The sequence below is a fragment of the Scomber japonicus genome, chromosome 23 (assembly GCF_027409825.1).
Source record: "Scomber japonicus isolate fScoJap1 chromosome 23, fScoJap1.pri, whole genome shotgun sequence".
NCBI lineage: Eukaryota > Metazoa > Chordata > Actinopteri > Scombriformes > Scombridae > Scomber > Scomber japonicus.
In genome coordinates, this window is record NC_070600.1 from 9,040,731 (window position 1) to 9,058,392 (window position 17,662).

The window sequence follows — 17,662 nt, forward strand, 5'->3', positions numbered from 1 at the left end:
GAAAGGGTCTCTCTTTGCTGCTCTGTCAATGTGGTGTTAAGGCAGTGGTGGATTTTCACACCCCTCCATTTGTCCCTTCTGTTTATTGGGGTGTTTGTGCGTGTGTGCGTGCGTGTGTGTGTGTGTGTGTGTGTGTGTGTGTCAGTGAGTTTGAAGGGGGAGACAGTCATCAGTGGGTGTGTCAACACTTTGAACGGTTTAAACAAGACACACTCAGATATAATCTGACACTACTTGCGTCGCACTCAGCAGCGAGGGCGGCATCAGCAGCCTGAAGGATTTTGCTTAATTCCATTGAGACCAACTGTTTTATTTTCTATCATCAGTTTAATCATTCATTTCTACAGGTAGAAAGTACACATGTACATTTAGTCAAATACTCTACCTAGGTAAAATTTTGTAGACTAGTACTTAGTCTTTATTTGAGTTTTAAATGTCTGCTTTTTCTTCATCTACTCCTCTGTTCTCTTCACTCCATCACATGTACTTTACAGCTGTTATTTATTATTCTGCTAATTAAGATTTTACACACCAAACACTTATCAGTTTATACATATTGCATGTCTATACAATAAACTGGAACATGTTAAGGATTTAAAATGGGATGCAAATTGACCAATTACAACTTAAAATGCTGCTTTTACAGTAATGATAAACCAATACTATAAAATACATATTAATTAAACATTCTGAAAAAGGCTAATGAGCATTTTTACTTTTTTTTAAACAGAAAACTGTGCTAATAATTTATTAAAGTAAAATAATGAACATTGAAATCTTTGTATAGTATGGTATAAGCACCAGTTTATTTTTCTTTAGTCTAATAATGATTGACTTTTCTTTAGTAGTCATAGAGTTGTGGGCAGTGTTTAAGAGAGAACTACTTCTTGTGGCTGATGATGAAAAAACTTGCTTCCAGTTTAAGTGAGCAGTGCTGCTTCCTATGTAAGTGTCGCTGTACTTCATTTAAAAGGGCAAAATTAAAGTGGTGTGTGTGTGTTTGAGGAAAGAGAGAATGTGTGTGTCCGAAGACGAGAGAAAAAGAGAGAAGAGTAATTGAGTAGAGTGTCCGTGCTCTGCAAACTAATGCGCCATTCTGCCCCTCTCTTCCCCTGTGGCCCTGTACCGGCCTCTCCCTCTCTCTCTCTCTCTCTCTCTTTCGCTCTCTCTCTCTCTTTCTCTCTCTCTCTCTCTCTCTGCCCCCCTCCCTCCCTCCTCCTCCTCCATCTCGGACTGGAGGCCATTGTCTGGGCCATATTGTCTGTCCCCAGAGAGCCTTGATAACCGTGTCTCCATCCATGGAGCGAGAGGGGGGCAAAAAGAAAGAAAAGGAAAGAAAGAACGACAGACAGAAAAATACCAGAGGAGAATGCTAAAGCCCCCACCTCCTCCCCACTTCCTCCCCTCTCTCAGCACACTCCCACCCACCCCCTCAACTCAACTCTCCAACTCTCTTCCACCCCGATCTCCCACCCCAGTGCAATCAGCTGACCCTCTCCAATAGCCAATACAAGAAAGGAAGGGGGGGGGGGGGGGTATTAGGCTGCATTTGTTGTTGTTGTTGTTGTTTACAGATAGGTTAGGGGGAGGACGGGGAGGAGGAGGAGTGAGGGGGGGAAGGGATGAAAGAGAGAGAGTGATGGAGCGTTAGAGGAGAACCAGAGAGAAAGTGTGTGTGTAAAGCACTGAGGCAAGCAGACAGAGGTGTTCCTCCTGGCTAACTAGAGTCTGGTCATATGACATGAGGTCAGAGGGGGGGGGGGTCAGAGGTCAGGTCGAGGTATTGCATTGTCGACAGAGCAGGAAAACTCCAGCAGCGTGTGCGTGCATGTGTGTGTGTTTGTGTGTGTGTGTGTGTGCCCATCAAGAATCGTATTCCTCACACCTCTCATCATCTCGTTCTCTCATCCACCAATCAAGGCATAAATCACAGTATTCATTATAGTAGTGTAGCTCAAGTAGCTGTTGTATTTTCCCTTTTGTAAAATAAATCACTAATTTGAACTTTATTTTGAAATATTTCCAAATAAACCCTCAAATGTATGGTGCAAATGCATCAATTTAAACATTAGTTTGAAATCATGTATTTGAATCTTATGAAATCAAGTACTTCAAGATGGCCGTGTTTCTTAATGCTTCTGCAGACTGTTACTTTCAGTTCTTCTTTCTCAGAGTTAATGAGGTTATGACAGGCTGGTTGAGTTTAAGAACAGCATCACGTGATCTCAAAACAGAACAGCGTCAATGAGTCTTGCTAGGTGCCAGAGTACTTCACCGCAGCCGGTTTGGGACTTGACAGCTTTTTGGAAGCTTTGTAACTTTAAAGGATTTTCTTTTTTAGAGTGCTTGTGTCCGTCTCTGTTTCTGTCCAGTGTAAAGCTGTCAGACAGTATCACAAATGTATAATGTAGAATTGTTGACATCCTACAGCTTGCTAACTTTACCTTGCTAACGTTTGACCGCAGACTACTCTGAAAGTAACCACGCAACAAATTTGGACTATTCCAATCTTGGAAGCTATGTGTCAGACAATGATTTAACCTCTGGAGGCAGATAATGGACATCTGGGCTAAGACTTCCTCTTACGGGTGCTGGTCATTGTTTACAGTCAGATTAGTAACTTGAGACAGTCCAGATGACATTTTGACTAATCTCTATAAACAGATATAAGCATATGAATGAACATAAATTTAAAAAAACGAATTCACTATTAGATGATACCCGATGAGTTCCAAGATTGCGTTTCGGCCAATGCCTTCCAGCTCTTTCGCTCTCCACACGGACTGTTTATGCGTTCAAAGCCTGCTTAAACGTAATTGGTCAATACCAGTCGAGTCTTCCAGAACATTCCATCGCTATACTAGGAAACAAAAAAGTCACATCTGGAGCTGGAGCAGCAGGAGGAATCACCAACATCACCAACTGACCAGTAAGTGATTTCAACTTTAATACACTAAATCCTGACTAACACTGGTTACTACACCAAGTTCGTCATTGTAGTTCCATGTTTAATAGAAGTGTGTTGTGCTAACATTATATCATTAGCTAGTGACCTGTTAAACTGAATCTTAGTAGCTTCATGCTACAAATCTAACTTGTCAACGTTACAGATGTTAGTTTAATATCTTCTGCGTTCCAAAGGGCATGTGAGAGCACTGTAGACTCAGCTCTGTTCATACCAGGTCATTGCGAAAACAACACCCTCTGTAACGCAATAATTACTCTAACGTTAGGTCTGATAGGGATGGCAAAATGAAGCAAAGAAGAATACAGTCTACCACCAAACTGTGTTAAATTACTGTGTTCCAAGATGTTTTTGTTTCTATTCTTGTGTTGAGTCTTCCATATCCACCTCTGCCCAGCTGGATGTTTCTTCATCTTATTTCTTCTCCTCACAGGTGATGACCTATCCTGCTGATGAGTCCAGTCTCTCCCCCCATCAACCCTCTCCTCACTGTGCTAGGTAAGCTTTTTATTTATTTATAAGTACTTCTTTGAAAATTCACAGACACAATCCAATTCAGTCAGCTCTTGTGGTAGTTGTACTTCTTCTACTATGTGCCTGTTTTTAGATTTTTACATGTAGATTCATTTTGGCTGAAGACAAATGATGCTTTGTAGTTTTCACAGAGAAAATGGTACATTAAGGTAATAGTTTGATTGTTACTCATCAGGAGAACCTGAAGCTGAGATCCTGTGTGGATGCTGTTGATGGAGACCTGACTTCACCACCACCTTGAAGGTCCTATTCACATATGTTTTGAATAAAGGAAATTACAGTGTCTACCTTATTGTCAAGTTCAGTGATTTATTTTAATGTCTTACTTGTAGTGGGTTCATAAGTGTTATAGGATAGAAAGTTGCACATGGTCCCTGCTACTTTTATAACTAGAGGGGAAATGGTAGAGTATTAGGAAATTATAAGAAGTGAAAACACTGAGAGGAAAACTTTCTTATTTACTGTGCTAAGATGATGTCCGTGCAGTCCAAACAGTTCCTGCTGTTGCTACTCCACATTAAAAGCTTCTCACCGATGTACCACTGTGTGGCTTTCATTATGAAGCGTCTACAGGACTGCACTGGTGTTATTAGTCAGTAAATAGTGGTCTAAACAGCAACATGTTTTGTGCTGTTTGGTCAACAGATCGGCTTTTAAACACTGCAAAGAGAATTGTTAAAAGAGAAACCAGGCACACTGAGCTGATAGACTAACAGGCAACAGGCTATTTTACTACATTTTGTGTGAACCAATATGTCATCAAGGGTCAACAACTTACTTTACTCTGCTGTCCCTGTGAGTGAAAATCATTAGCACAGTGCATCACAGATATAACTGCAGTAGTTCACTATTCAGCTTTTTGGAAGAATGCCATTAGATTTCTGTATATGTGCACAATCCCTGTTCAACACTTAATAAATAATTGTTATTGAAAGAGTTGGGTTGAGTACTCATTGACATTTGAAAGTTGACAGCATTACATGAATCTGATTTACTGTAAAATGCCTTGTGCTGTAATCCAATACACAGTAATATAAAATGACTTATTTATCACAGTCGCGTGCAGCTACTGTAACCGTATAGCTGCAGTATGATTATATTACTGTGCTTCATTTCACACTTACCAGTTCCTTATTGTGATTTTAAGTACAGCCTCATCAAATTACTGGTTTATTTTACAGTTGCTATATTTACAGTAAGTTACTTGTCAATTGCTGCCAGTTGATAAAAATCATAGTACATTTCTTATAGTGCACCCCCCCCCCCCCCCCACTCACCCACACCCCAACCTCCCTCACCCTCTCAATCCACCATCCTTCCAATCTACAATAGGAGACAGTGTTAGAAGCTCAGAGTTCCCTCCCAGAGTGCCACAATGAAACCTCTGTCTTACCAGGTAGTGAGAGAGTGAGAGAGAGAGCGAGAGAGCGAGAGAGAGAGAGAGAGAGAGAGAGAGAGAGAGGGTGTGAGGAGGGGGGGGGGGTGGAAGGGTCTGAGTAAAAAGGAGGGAGAAGACCATTTGGGAAGAGGTGGGAGAGTTTCAAAGTGCGGGGCGAAAGAAAGAGGCCAGCTGGGAGTGTATGTGTGTGTGTTTGTGTGCTGTCATTTATGTGAGAGAATGAGCTTGCGTCTGTGTGTGTATATGTGTGTGTGTGTGTGTGTGTGTGTGTGTGTCTGGTTTACCAGGGGCAGGCCAAGTCGCTGACAGTGAGACAAATGTTGTGACTCCTTTATGGATTGCTTAACAAATGCAGCACAAATAGTGGCCTGGCACAACAATGGAAAAACACTGTCCCTCGCTCAATAAACATTATGCAGCGTCTCCCCCTCGCAAACACCAGGGGAGCGGGGCCGCCGTCCACCGGATGCACTTTTCCTCTCTCTTCGTCTGTCTCTTTTCACCCCCCCCCCCTTCCAACACACACACACACTCTCTCTCTCTTTCTCTCTCTCTCTCTCTTCTTCTCTTTTTCTATGGTAAGACTCAAGATTTTCCCACGAGCTGTCTTCTGTTGTTCCTGCTTTAAACTGATGGAACAGAGGACGGAACCGCCTAAAGTCGATTCCCTCGCATTTTTTATAGATAAGATACGTAGATAGATGCCGACACCGACATACGCCACAAACTTTCTTCTCCTTCCTTCCTCCCTCTATCTTTTCTCCATCCTTCCTTCCTCGCTAAAATGTCAGCGACGATCACGTCGTGCGGTGACTCAGTGTAAAAAAAATAAATAAGGTTTTAAAGAAGGGAAAAGGAAAAAAAAAAAAAAAAGCCTCAGCTGAAAACATGACAAGGAAAGTATGTGGAGTGATGCCTTGCTGGTGACTAAAGCTTTGGGTGGATGAATGGACGAGAGAGGCAGAGACAGACAGACAGAGAGAGAGAGAGAGAGAGAGAGAGAGAGAGAGAGAGAGAGAGAGAGAGGGAGAGAGAGAGAGAGAGAGAGAGAGAGAGAGAGAGAGAGAGAGAGAGGTTGTCCCAGAGGCCTCATGAGTTAGCCCACGTCTTTGGCGCCCACCCTCTTCGCTCTCTCCGCTCTCTCCGCTCACACACACACACACACACATATACACAACACATGACTCTGTCTCCAGCGTGTGTGTGTGTGTGTGTGTGTGTGTGTGTGATTAACAGTGGTGACATTAGGGTTGTGTGTTATTGCCTTTTGTGGTTAAGCTGGACAGGAAACACGGTTTGGGCTGTCGGCTGCCGATTTAGGGCACCTCACAGAGGATGCTTTGTGCGTGTGTGTCTGGCTCTTTGTGTGTGTGTGTGTGAGTGTGTAAGGGTGTGCCTGCATGTGTATATGAGCGTTGTGAGCATATACAGGCAGGAGCTGTGTTCACATTTTCTCCCTCTTACACACTGTTTACTTCAAGAGAGAAAGTCATCTGGGAAAAGCCAGCGGGCGCGTTACATCAATACTAACAAGCACAAAATGTTTTACTTTACGATGTTACGGTGCTGTTACAGTTCATGTGAAAACATCTTTGGAAACAGTATTCTCACTGCAATTTCTATGCCGCTTTTTTTTTTCACGCTTGTTTTTGATATCAAAATGTTGGGAGTTCCATGCTCAGAAGTTGCTTAACGCTTGCTCTCAAAGTCTGGAAAACTTAATGGGATGCTTGTCAAGAACAGCCAAAAAGCTCTGTGTTAACCACATTGAGGGGAAAAAGGGAAATATCATGGACTCCCTCCCTTCAGGTCCTCCCTCCCTTAATCTTTATCCCTCCATCTCAAGCCTTTCTTTTCTGTTGCTGCCCCACTCTTCCCACTGTTCAAAAGGACAGCCTATAAATAGATATTAGGCAATATCCTTAAGAGTCTGCACAGAGAAGAAGGGAGAAACGGAGGGAGGGGAGGGATGGAGAGCGACATTCTTACAAACAGCTGATTGTGTAAAGAGGGAACAGTGGGTAAGACAACACCGGGAGAGAAAGAGGAGAGAGAGAGAGAGAGAGAGAGAGAGAGAGAGAGAGAGAGAGAGAGGGAGAGGGAGAGAGGGACAAGAAGACAGCGAGAGAGAAAGAGCAGGAGGACAGACGATGTTAAAATAAGTTCAAGAGTGTGTGACAGAGATAGAGGCGAGAGAGAGAGAGAAAGGGAGAGAAATCATTTTTGAAAGCTGAGACTGGGTGATGCACTGAGAGAGAGGGACAGAGAGAGAGAGAGAGAGAGAGAGAGAGAGAGAGAGAGAGAGAGAGAGAGAGAGAGAGAGAGAGAGTGAGAGAGGAAAAAAAAGAAAACGATGGCAATAAAGTAAGTGATAGCGCGACACAGGGGGAAACATTTGTTTAAATTCCCGCCTGAGGTGTCATACAGATGTAAATGTTGCGGTCGGCTCCTCGGAGGCAAAATGCCCCAGGCGCCTTATCTAAAAGGCACATTCCGCTCAACTATTTTAATATGCCCTTCCATTCCCTCTGAGAACAATTTCAAAGATAGCTTGCATTTCCACACAAATAGACCCACACCTGAGTGACAGGCAGGGGGAAAAAAAAGACAGAAAATAAAAAACACACACACACACACACACAAATGTCACTTTGACTTTTGACAGCACTTTGGAATTAGCCGCCGTGCTTATTTTTACTGCGAGCGCACTGAGACGATGGATTCGACTGTGCGGTGCGAGTTTGTGTAGTGTAGTGGTTGAAATAATGGCTTGTAATTTAAAGAGAGACTGAGCGCACGCGTGTACACATAAGCAGTGCGTGTGTATGCGGGAGCGCGCACACACACACACACACACACACACTTTACTGTAGAATTCTCCAGAGGAAGCTCCCACGCTCCCTGAAAGCTTGTTCTGAGTAGAGGAGTTAACAAGAGCAGTTAGCACCATGATTATGTTAGCAGCCAGACACACACACACACACACACACAGCTAGGGAGCCGGGCACGTGTGTGTGTGTGTGTATGAGATAGTCTGTGACATTTCTGCGATGGCTGTTTTGTCTTTCTCTCACCCTTCATTGAAACTGAAACACATCTTTGCCCCCGTTTTAACTTAAATCATCTGAGTGTGTGTATCTGAGTGTGTGTGGCTTCTTCTTTTTTTTTTTTTGCTTGCGTGTTCATAAGCTCTCTGCGCGTATTTAAAACATGCTTGCGTGTGCGTAAGCTTGCCTCTGCTGACGTGCCAACATGAAATGGACGCGTTGATTACAGTAAGCGTGGGCCAGGAGACGGTTAACCACCGTCGATGGCGATTACTTGGCCGGTTAATGGACGTCCGTCGCTGTCCGATTAGTGACTTAGCAGCAGTGGACATATGTGATATGAGAGGGACTTAACTGAGGAGCCGCTAATCATCAAAAAGCCAAGGGGAAGTGGCGCTCTAATCTCAGCTTAGCGCTCTCACCGTGCGTACAAAGTTGTGTGTGTGTGTGTGTGTGCGTGTATATATGAGTGTGTGTGTGTGTGTGTGTGTGGTTTCTGCATGAGAAATGAGAGGTTGTGGAGCAGAGCAGACAAACAACAGATTAGAATTTTGTTTGTGTAGAGTTGACTTATTCAAGTGATTTGTAAATCAAAAAAAATACACAACCCCCCCCCCCCCCCCAACTGTCACACTGCAATATTACTGCAACGGTGTCGTGTCATTTGAAATATCATTACTGTGCTGCTTTGTGGAAAGAGCTAGAAGCATGTGTGTTAAGTGTGTTAAGGACCATGTTTGGCGGGAGGCGTTTGATTTTTTTTTTTTTTTTTTGGCTTTACGGAACGGGACAAAATTATGCTAATGTTCTCTAATTATGACCTGGACGCCTCTGCCAATTTATCGTCTTAATAAAAACCTCATCTTTAAAAAAAAAAAAAAAAAAAAATTAATCCTTGCATCGCTCCACGCTTTCAAGCAGCTTCCTCCAGGTCTCCGCCGGCGTGACAGCCCTGCCAAACTTTAAATGAAGTAGCCGGCGTAACCTGCACACCCGCCGTGCCCAATTGTATAGTAATTCCACTTCAAAGGCGAACGGGAGGGAGAGAGGGGATTTTATAGCCGGAGAGGAGCTGTGAATGGCCTCCCCATTCATAGACACCCACCTCCGAGGAAGTAGTGGCAGGGTTTGGGGAGGGGAGGGGAGGGGAGGGGGAGTGTGCACGGGTGTGAAGAGTAGTGGAGGGGGAAGAAGAAGAAGAAGAAGAAGAAGAAGAGGAAAAGGGGCAAAAAAAACACAGCAAAACAAATGATGAAATTAAGTGTTTACCAGAGACTTCTTTTCTTTAGAGAGTGCATAGGGCTCTGTGAGTTTTTGGATATCTGTGTTGTTCTCCTCTGTGTTAATGTGTAACTACTCCTGTCTCCAGATTGTCTGTACCATGTAGACGTGTCAGCACGGCTACTGTAATTAAACGATGGACAATAAAAATGTAAAAAAAAAACAACAAAACAAGAACTGCTTACTGTTGAGCCAACGTGTAACATTGGCGAGGTGAGAGGATTCAAAGCTGACCCCGCGGTTTGTGTGTGTGTGTGTGTGTGTACGCAGGGTTATGGCTGGGCAGAGGTGTGCACAGGACACAAGGGGAGGTGTGTGTGTGTGTCTGAAACAAAAGGCCTCAGTGTGAGAGAGTGAAAGGAGGTAAAGTAAACAGGCAGTGATGAAGACAGACCTGCAGTGTTAGGGCCTCTGTTGTATGTATGCGCACATATGTGTGTGTGTGTGTGTGTGTGTGTGCCGCGTGGCTCAAAGCCCTGTAGTTTGTACAGCTGGGCCTGCTGCTCACATTGGATCTTGTGTAGAATAACACACACAGGCTTGCACACACACACAGTCACACACACAGCCTTCTTCTCAGTCATTCCCCACGTACTTTTTTTTTTTTTTTTTTTAAATACAGCTGACAGATACCATAAATGTTATCGTGAGTCATTCTCAGTTTTAATTATCAATTGGTTTTAATGATAGCTGTGTGCTGTTATTTCTAGAGTCTTTTGTCATAGAAACAAATAGAAAATCTTTATGGTCAGTTATTGCTGAGCAAGCCTGTAAAGATAGAACAGAAAGACAGATAAAGAAATGAACTGCAGATATACATTCCACTCTGTTGACTAACACAACTGTCAGTACACGCGCAGGTTTGTGCGTTTGTCTTCTGTACACACTGTCCTTCAGACTCAAAGCAGTCCAGCATTGTTTTTTACGGATGGAACAAGTGATTAGGTGATAAACCTTGATAAAAAAAAAAAGCGTAGAAAACTTAAGTCATTAAAATCTTTAAAGCTGTATAAAAAGCTACGATTTGGTAATTTTCTGATTTAACTTCAAATAAAAAGAATCAAATGGGTCACTCATAAGTGGACCAAATTGTACGACCTTTGAAAGCTCATTGAAACTCAAAAATGCATGCAAAGAAAACAAAGTCTGGGGTTCCTGAAAAACGTTACGCTCGGGGAGATAAAAAGGTTCTCAGCAATGTGCAGATGATAACACCGATTTGTAAATTGGTTGAAATTATATGAGGTCTATCAATCTTGTGGGCCAAAATCTTCAGGGAGAAAAAATGTAAAAAATCTACAGATAATTAGGTTACATCACTGGTGGAGAATTGGCCTTAACAAAACATACAATAGAAGAAAAAGTAAAAAGGTATTTGATTTTGACTGTAACCCCCCCCCCCCCCCCCCCTACTCCCCCTCCAAGATGTGATAACACTACATGTTGTGTTTCTTAGCATGGCACTTTCCTCATCGCCTCCAGTGAGCAGCACTCAATATTGTTTGCCTTTCCACTGTCATAAGGTAAATAAGCAATGAATTAGTAGCAGGGCTGCTCCTAGGAACAATGCCAGATGTACAGTCCAGAGGAAATCCAAAAGAGTCAAGAGTGTAATCAGTTTACCGGAGACAAGCACAAAAAGAGAGAGAGAGAGAAGGGGGGAGGAATTTGAGAGAGAAAAGACAGAGCAAATCAGACTAGGACAAGGTATGGTTTGATGATAAAGACAGGATGACGAATCTTGTTGTATTGGTGTAAGAGAGGATGAAAAGAAAGCTGGGAGAAGAGGAGTAAATGCTTGTTCAATCAAAAGAGGAAAAAAGGGAGAATTTGAGTTAGACGCCTGTTGCTTATTTCTTGTTTTCCACCACTTTTTCACCACCGTACTCCCCTTTCCCCCACGGGTTTTCAGTCACTCCATCCCTTCATCCCTGTCATGTGTTGCCTCTGTGCGACTGAGCGTTAGCAGCCTATTACCCAGGGTCATAGTCGCAGTGGCTTCAAGGCTGACAAGTGCATCTGAAAGCACTCAGGCGATGCTGAGAACCACATTAAATTCTATTATTGCCACATAGTCACTGCATCCCTATTCAGCTGAAGTACGGGGAGGCAAATTTACCTTGTGAGAGACAGAGTTCACCTAATAGATGTGGCTTTATATCCTTTCCTTCTTTTCAAGGGAACAAAGCCTCGGCAACAAATGCAAACAGCAGGGCCCTCATGTTGCTAGCCATTTTCCTCCAGTTCCTCTATTGTCCAGAGGTTTTCATAAACACATATTATTGTCACCGTGCATACTGCTCTCAAACAGTCTCTCCTATTTATTTTTTTTCTCACTCTTTCTCACTCCCTCTCTCTCCCTCTCTCTCTCTCTCTCTAAAAAGCCCATTGTCAAGACATGGTCATTTCCTCCACAATGCCAGTGCAAGCGGGCTCCATTTACAGCTCTGGCCCCGTCTTTTGGAAATGTGAACGTTGAATGGCCCCCATGGTAAACATACTGTAAGACCTGAGAGTGGGTTTTGAAGGTCTGCCAAGGAGCTGGGTGCTCACAGACCTGACTGAAGGGTGATATTGTGTGCCGAGTTGCGCGGCGAGAGCTCGGGCGTCTCAATGTATGACAAAGACAAACTAATCCAGAGAAGAAGAAGAAGGCCTCATGAGCTGAATGGGATTCAACCTGTTTGAAGGACTTGCTGGTGTCTTAATGCTTTTATTTATTTAAAAGTAAGCACACAGCAAAGTGGCTTCGCATTTAGAGTCGAATCAGATCATCCAGGAGTTTATAAGAAGTAGCTTTACCTTCAGGAAGCCTCCATATTTATCTGTATCTCCATCCAACTCCAGCCGTCCATCTATCGTATCATCCTTTGAATAATGCTCACTCTTTCTCTTGTTTTTCTCTCTCTCTCTCTCTCTCTCCATCTTTCTATCTCCCTTCTCCTCCTTCTTTTTTTTTTTTTCCAGGATGTCTTCCAAGCGACCAGCCTCTCCATATGGGGGGACAGATGGAGAGGTAACCATGGCAACCAGCAGACAGCGAATGGAGGATGAGGATAGCGAGGGACTGGGCCGTGTCATCCACCTCCCCCTGGCATCCTACTGCGGCAAGGTGTCCCCTCGCTCGCCCCCCAACCGTAACTTGGACAGCCCCCCCAACATGGTAAGGACAGCCGCCCGTTTCTTTTTTTTCGTCCAGTCTTGCTTAATGTTACTCGGGGTGCGACGGCACCCACCTGTGGGGTGACGGCGGGCCTCGGGCGCTTACTCTGGGTCGATGTTTTGAAGAGGTCCAGACTGGTGTGACCCACAGTATGTTATAGGTCATACGTTTTTACAACATAAGTGACTATATTATTCACATTACTTTTGTATTGTGTAGCAAACTTGATGAAAAGTTGAAAGGTTTGCTGTAGACTTCTGGGAAATGTAGTTTGAATCCCTTCAGTATTAAAAAAGAACAAATGCTAACAGCTAAAACTGCTAAACATCCTTTACCTTCCATTCAAAAAAATATTCCACTTCCTATTACTCGTGCTCATGTTAGCGCTCTCTTTGGCTTCATACACTCTCCATTGGCTCTCTGCCCTTGGCATTCCTTTCCATAAGGGCCATGTGTCTGTGTGTGTTTGAGAGTCTCAGGGTTGAAAATGACCCTCAGGGCACAGACCCGAGATCAGATTATGTTCACGGTAATCCTGACCTCCAGCAGAGAGCTAGCGCTGAGGGCTAGCTTCGCTCAGTCTTTGATATTGGCTTCAGGAGCCACTTACACACTAAATGAGCTGGGAAAGTAGATGTCACTGGTATGAAAGTATAATTGTTGGTTAAAAAATGTGTTGTTTTTGTAGAAGGATTGAGCTAAAAGAGAAGTTATCTTTCTGAAAGGGTACATGAGATAGTTTCAGGGATTGAACACGCTAAAAATAATTAGCATTGTGTTGCTTTTATGGAATTCCCAGTCATTTCTGGAAAAGTAAACATTTTCTCTTTCTGCATATTCAAAACTAAATCAATGGTAATGGCTGTCAAACTCCATATTTACTTTAGCACTTATGGTCACCTTTTTCATCATCTCAACAATGAGGAAACTAAACGTGTGATATTTCTTTGGTGATTCATCGCAGATATGAAGATAATGAGATTTCTAAAGAGGCAGAAATCGACTTTTCCTGTGAGTGAAAAGCAGTTTGGCGCTGGGAGCTTTATTTTATTTTTTTCCTTTCTTCCAAAATGGGGGAGGAAATAAAAAGAAGGTTCAAGGCTACTGTTTGGGTGCACACGTGTTTTTGCTTTTATGTGAGCGGCACCAGCCGTCGCCTTGAGCCCATTTGATGCACAGTTGCGTGACTACAAAATGTGAGCCATTGCAGTGAGTCATTTTCTTGGGGATAAAGTGTGACATTGTGCGGTGGTGTTGAATGTATGGCTCTGTATGTGTAAGAGCATGTGTGTGCATGTTTGTACAGTTGCGCTGTGTCGTCTTTGTGATTCATTATAAACATTAGTGTGTAGACCTTGTAGTATACAGGCTTACTGTGAACTTCTGTTGGTCATGGTGTGTGAGCACACTGCATTTTTAAGATTTTCTGTGAGGCATTACACATTCTATACATGTGGTGTGATTTACAATGCATGTTCAATACATAAGTGTGATTATGTGCCTGTATATTTGGTGTTAGATGGTATGTTGGTATGCATTATTTAGTTTCTTTTAAAATCATGCTTGTGTAACAAATGTTGACTATCCACCACGGGAATATGTGATTAACATTTTAGTGCATTTGTTAAAGATTTCTGTAAGACATACATTATTAATATATTATCAATCGCTTAGTAGTCATGTTAAACAGTGTGTTTCACTTTGCCTTGTAGTGCTGGCACATTACGCACTATCTTACCTTCTCCTTAACCCTCACCTTGATACACACCTTGTCACAACAGTGCTCTGATAACGACTACCGACCTTTCCCCCCAAATTGACTGGCAAATTGTTGCATGCTGTAAAACAATGAAACAGTGCTTAGGAGCTGTAATGGAAAGCTAATTTTGTAATTAGCCCCGCTGATTTGCCTGCAGGCTCCTCCCATGGTGGACTCTGCATCTGTGGCAGGTGCCGACTGTAAACCAAAGTCCTGGAACCATGTGGGAAAGTCACAGGCGTGCAGAAACACGTATTCACACACCCACGCTGGGTTATCTGTAGCCACACAGTGATAATATTTCTTCCGGAGCATGTAGATACATTTATCTTATATATTTACAACATGTTAAAAAAAACACAACAACACGCAAACACTCCATTCCAAACACATTATTTTGTGCAGATTTGTGTTTTTTTTAGGTCACTACGGAGGCACTGATGCTATACACTCTCCATCCCCTCCTTAAAAAACTCTCATAAATTCTAAAAATGAAACAGAACTGCTTTCTAGTCCATTTATTGACAGCCGAAGGGAGGAAAGTGTTTGTGTGTTTATGTGGGGTTTGGGATGACTTGTGTTGTTAGGGGTGGGATGGGAGGGTAGTTGGGGGGGGGGGGGGGGGTGCTCATACACAGCATAATAGTTGATGTGGATTATTAAGTGGCAAGTATGTGTCTGGCGGGTGGGATGAGGGCTTATCCGACTGCCTGCTTGGCACGTTGTAAGATGTGTGTTAAGTTTACAGCGTCAATCCCTTCGCCGCTGACTGCCAGTGAAGAGTGGATGAAGAGAAATAGAGAGAGAGAGAGAGAAGGGGAGAGAGAGAGAAATGGGAAAAAAAGGGGGGAGAAGGAGATTTACTACGTGGCGGGGGTGTGTTGGTGGGACTCTAAGGGAGTTGTGGGGGGTTAGTGGGGGTCTCTCTCTCAGTCTCCCAGGGCAATTGGCGTAAAGTGATAGCGGAGTGGGGAGGGGGGGTAAATGGCTCATCGGCGACGGGCTGACTTGGAAGTGAGGCAGTGAGGGAGAGAGAGGAGAGATGAGGAGGGGGGAGGCTGTGTAGCGGCGGCTGGTGGAGGGTGGGGACGAGATTACAGCTTTATCTTGTCATAGTAAATTAACACGGCGGCGGAGAAGCGCTCGGCTACACACTGACCTCTTCATCCCGGATGCCTCGCGTGCCTGCTCAGCTTTAGCCCCGCCGCTTTACCTGCCTGCTGCAGCTGTGGACAGACACACAGACACACACACAGACAGACACACACACACACACACACACACAGACACACACAGAGAAAGAGAGAGCATAAAAATACAGCACTCTCACATACTTTTAAGACTAAAAAAGTGCCGGATTATTCCTTTTTTTTTTTTTTTTTTTTAAAGTGCTGCTTATATAAATATACAGACCCTGCCTCTTGATAAGAATAGTGCTGTTCAGGATGGTTTACAAATGAATGCAGTTTAGCTATAAGGCTGTTTTATTGGATGTGAAGTTCTCACTGTGCTGCTGGACCCTGATTGGCTGAGAGGAGCTCAATTCAAATACCTTATGGGAAGGCAACTGATGAATTTTCAGCTGTATTTAATGATTCGAACCCAATACTGCATTCGAAAAAAGGTGCCTATTGGTCTGTAGCGCACGCACACATCTTCTTTCATATCTGTCTTTCCTGCTTGTTTTTCTTGCTTTCTTTCAGATCTTTTGTGTTTGTGTTTTCTTGCAGAAATAAATGTTTTCACATCAGGCAGAGGCGAGCATCTTCTCTCATCAATGTGTTAATGGACAAACACTAATTATTTCATTAACAGGCGGGATGCACGCTAACCCAATAGAAAACTATACAGATATTTCATCAGGCATTATTTCTTATTCATTTTTCCTCCACAAGCTCTTCCTTTTTCCCTCTTTTTATTTGTTTGTGCGATGTGTGTGTGTGTGTGTGTGTGCGTGTGCGTGCGTCCATGTGAATTTGACAGATTTAACACAGTCATTGAGCAGTCTTGAGACACAGTGGTCACACTTAATTTCTCATGCCAGTGATGCACTAATGAATCAACACACGCTTGCCTGTCAACAGCGAGGGGTCGTGGTAAAATATACTGGCATACATTTTAGCCAAACTGCTATTTAAAACACACTAAATACAGCTGCATGGTTTTAGATAAGGAGAAGGGCTAATGTGTGACTCTCAGACAACTTCAATTAGACTATTAGAATCAGGACAGTCAAATTTTAGTGAGTAATTCAATGATGATTTTTTTTTGTTTTTTTTTAAATCATCATTAATATTAATATACTAAAATAATGATATGTTGGAAATTTGGGGGATTTAAAGCTCAACCATAGTGTTGGAACAGGAGGATCAAAGTAATGTGTGTTTGCTTGCTTGTCCCAGCCTGAGGGACCTCCAAGTCAAAACTGACAGTGTCTGTGTTTACCCATGGCATGTAAAGGGATTTACTGTATGTGTGTGTGTGTGTGTGTGTGTGTGTGTGTGTGTGTGTGTGTGTGTATGTGTTTGGCAGTGTAGCGGAGGTGAGTTAAGTGTATGTCGTGGAGATTGGCAGCTCTGGCGTAAAGATAAGTCTTACCCCCCTGCAGGAGTGATCAGTGACATTCTCCAATGTGTGTGTGTGTGTGTGTGTGTGTGTGTGTGTTTCTGCACGTGTGTGTGTATGTATTTGAGTTGAGCAGCTGTTTCCAGTTCTTCCTACTGTCACATTGTCCATGCCTTGATCCACGACGATGCGCCAAGCATCAAATGTTGTTTTTCACACATGCACCTTGCAAAGCCCGAGACATGTCAGGCTATGGCACACAGTGAGAGAGGGAGGGAGGGAAGGAGGTAGATAGTTTCTTCTGTTGGGCAACAGAGAATGAGTAAGGGAAGGAGACGAAGGAATATAAAAAAAAAAAAAAAAAGAACATGAACAGCGGCATCTGTGCAGGCTGTGGGAAAAAAAATAGCATTTTTTTCCCTTCCTTTTTCTGGCAAGAGTTAAGTGTTTTTAAACCAACCTCCCCTCACAGATGAGCTTAAGAAGACAAAAGTTGTTTAATTCGGTTCCATTGCAGAGGCAGTAAAAGGATAAAGAGAGTGAGGCGCAATTTTTACTTTGTTCCAGTCATTTGGAAGAGAATTGACATCTGCAAACTAAAGGCAGAACCGCCCACACTGCCAGCCTGCCACATCTAGTGCATATAAATACATATATGCAAGGCACTCACACATTTGCACACACACACACACACACACACACACACACACCTACAGGCTATGTGCACTCACAGTGTCACATATACGCACAGAAATGGCAAAAACCTGCTCACACACATGCAACCGAGACGAGGGCATGAACGTTTTTTTACAGTATCCAGAATTCCTGTTTGTACTTATGAATAAATGCATGTTGATGAGAAAAAAGTTTTTGCAACCCCGCGTTGCTGCTGCAGGAGCACGCAAACACACACACACACACACACAAGCAGAGGCTAAGTGACACTGGT

The 17,662-nt window shown here is 43.3% G+C and overlaps 1 protein-coding gene across 8 annotated transcripts in view; it reads left to right on the top strand.

The window, feature by feature from the left end:
• Positions 1–17,662, top strand: part of sox5 (SRY-box transcription factor 5) — a 107,622-nt gene that overhangs the window by 14,497 nt on the left and 75,463 nt on the right. For all 8 annotated transcript variants that reach the window (XM_053313745.1, XM_053313742.1, XM_053313743.1 and 5 more), the window contains exon 2: positions 12,194–12,389. In XM_053313745.1, the coding sequence (XP_053169720.1) occupies positions 12,195–12,389 (195 nt within the window). In that variant the 5' untranslated portion in view covers position 12,194. The remainder of the gene's footprint in view (positions 1–12,193; positions 12,390–17,662) is intronic.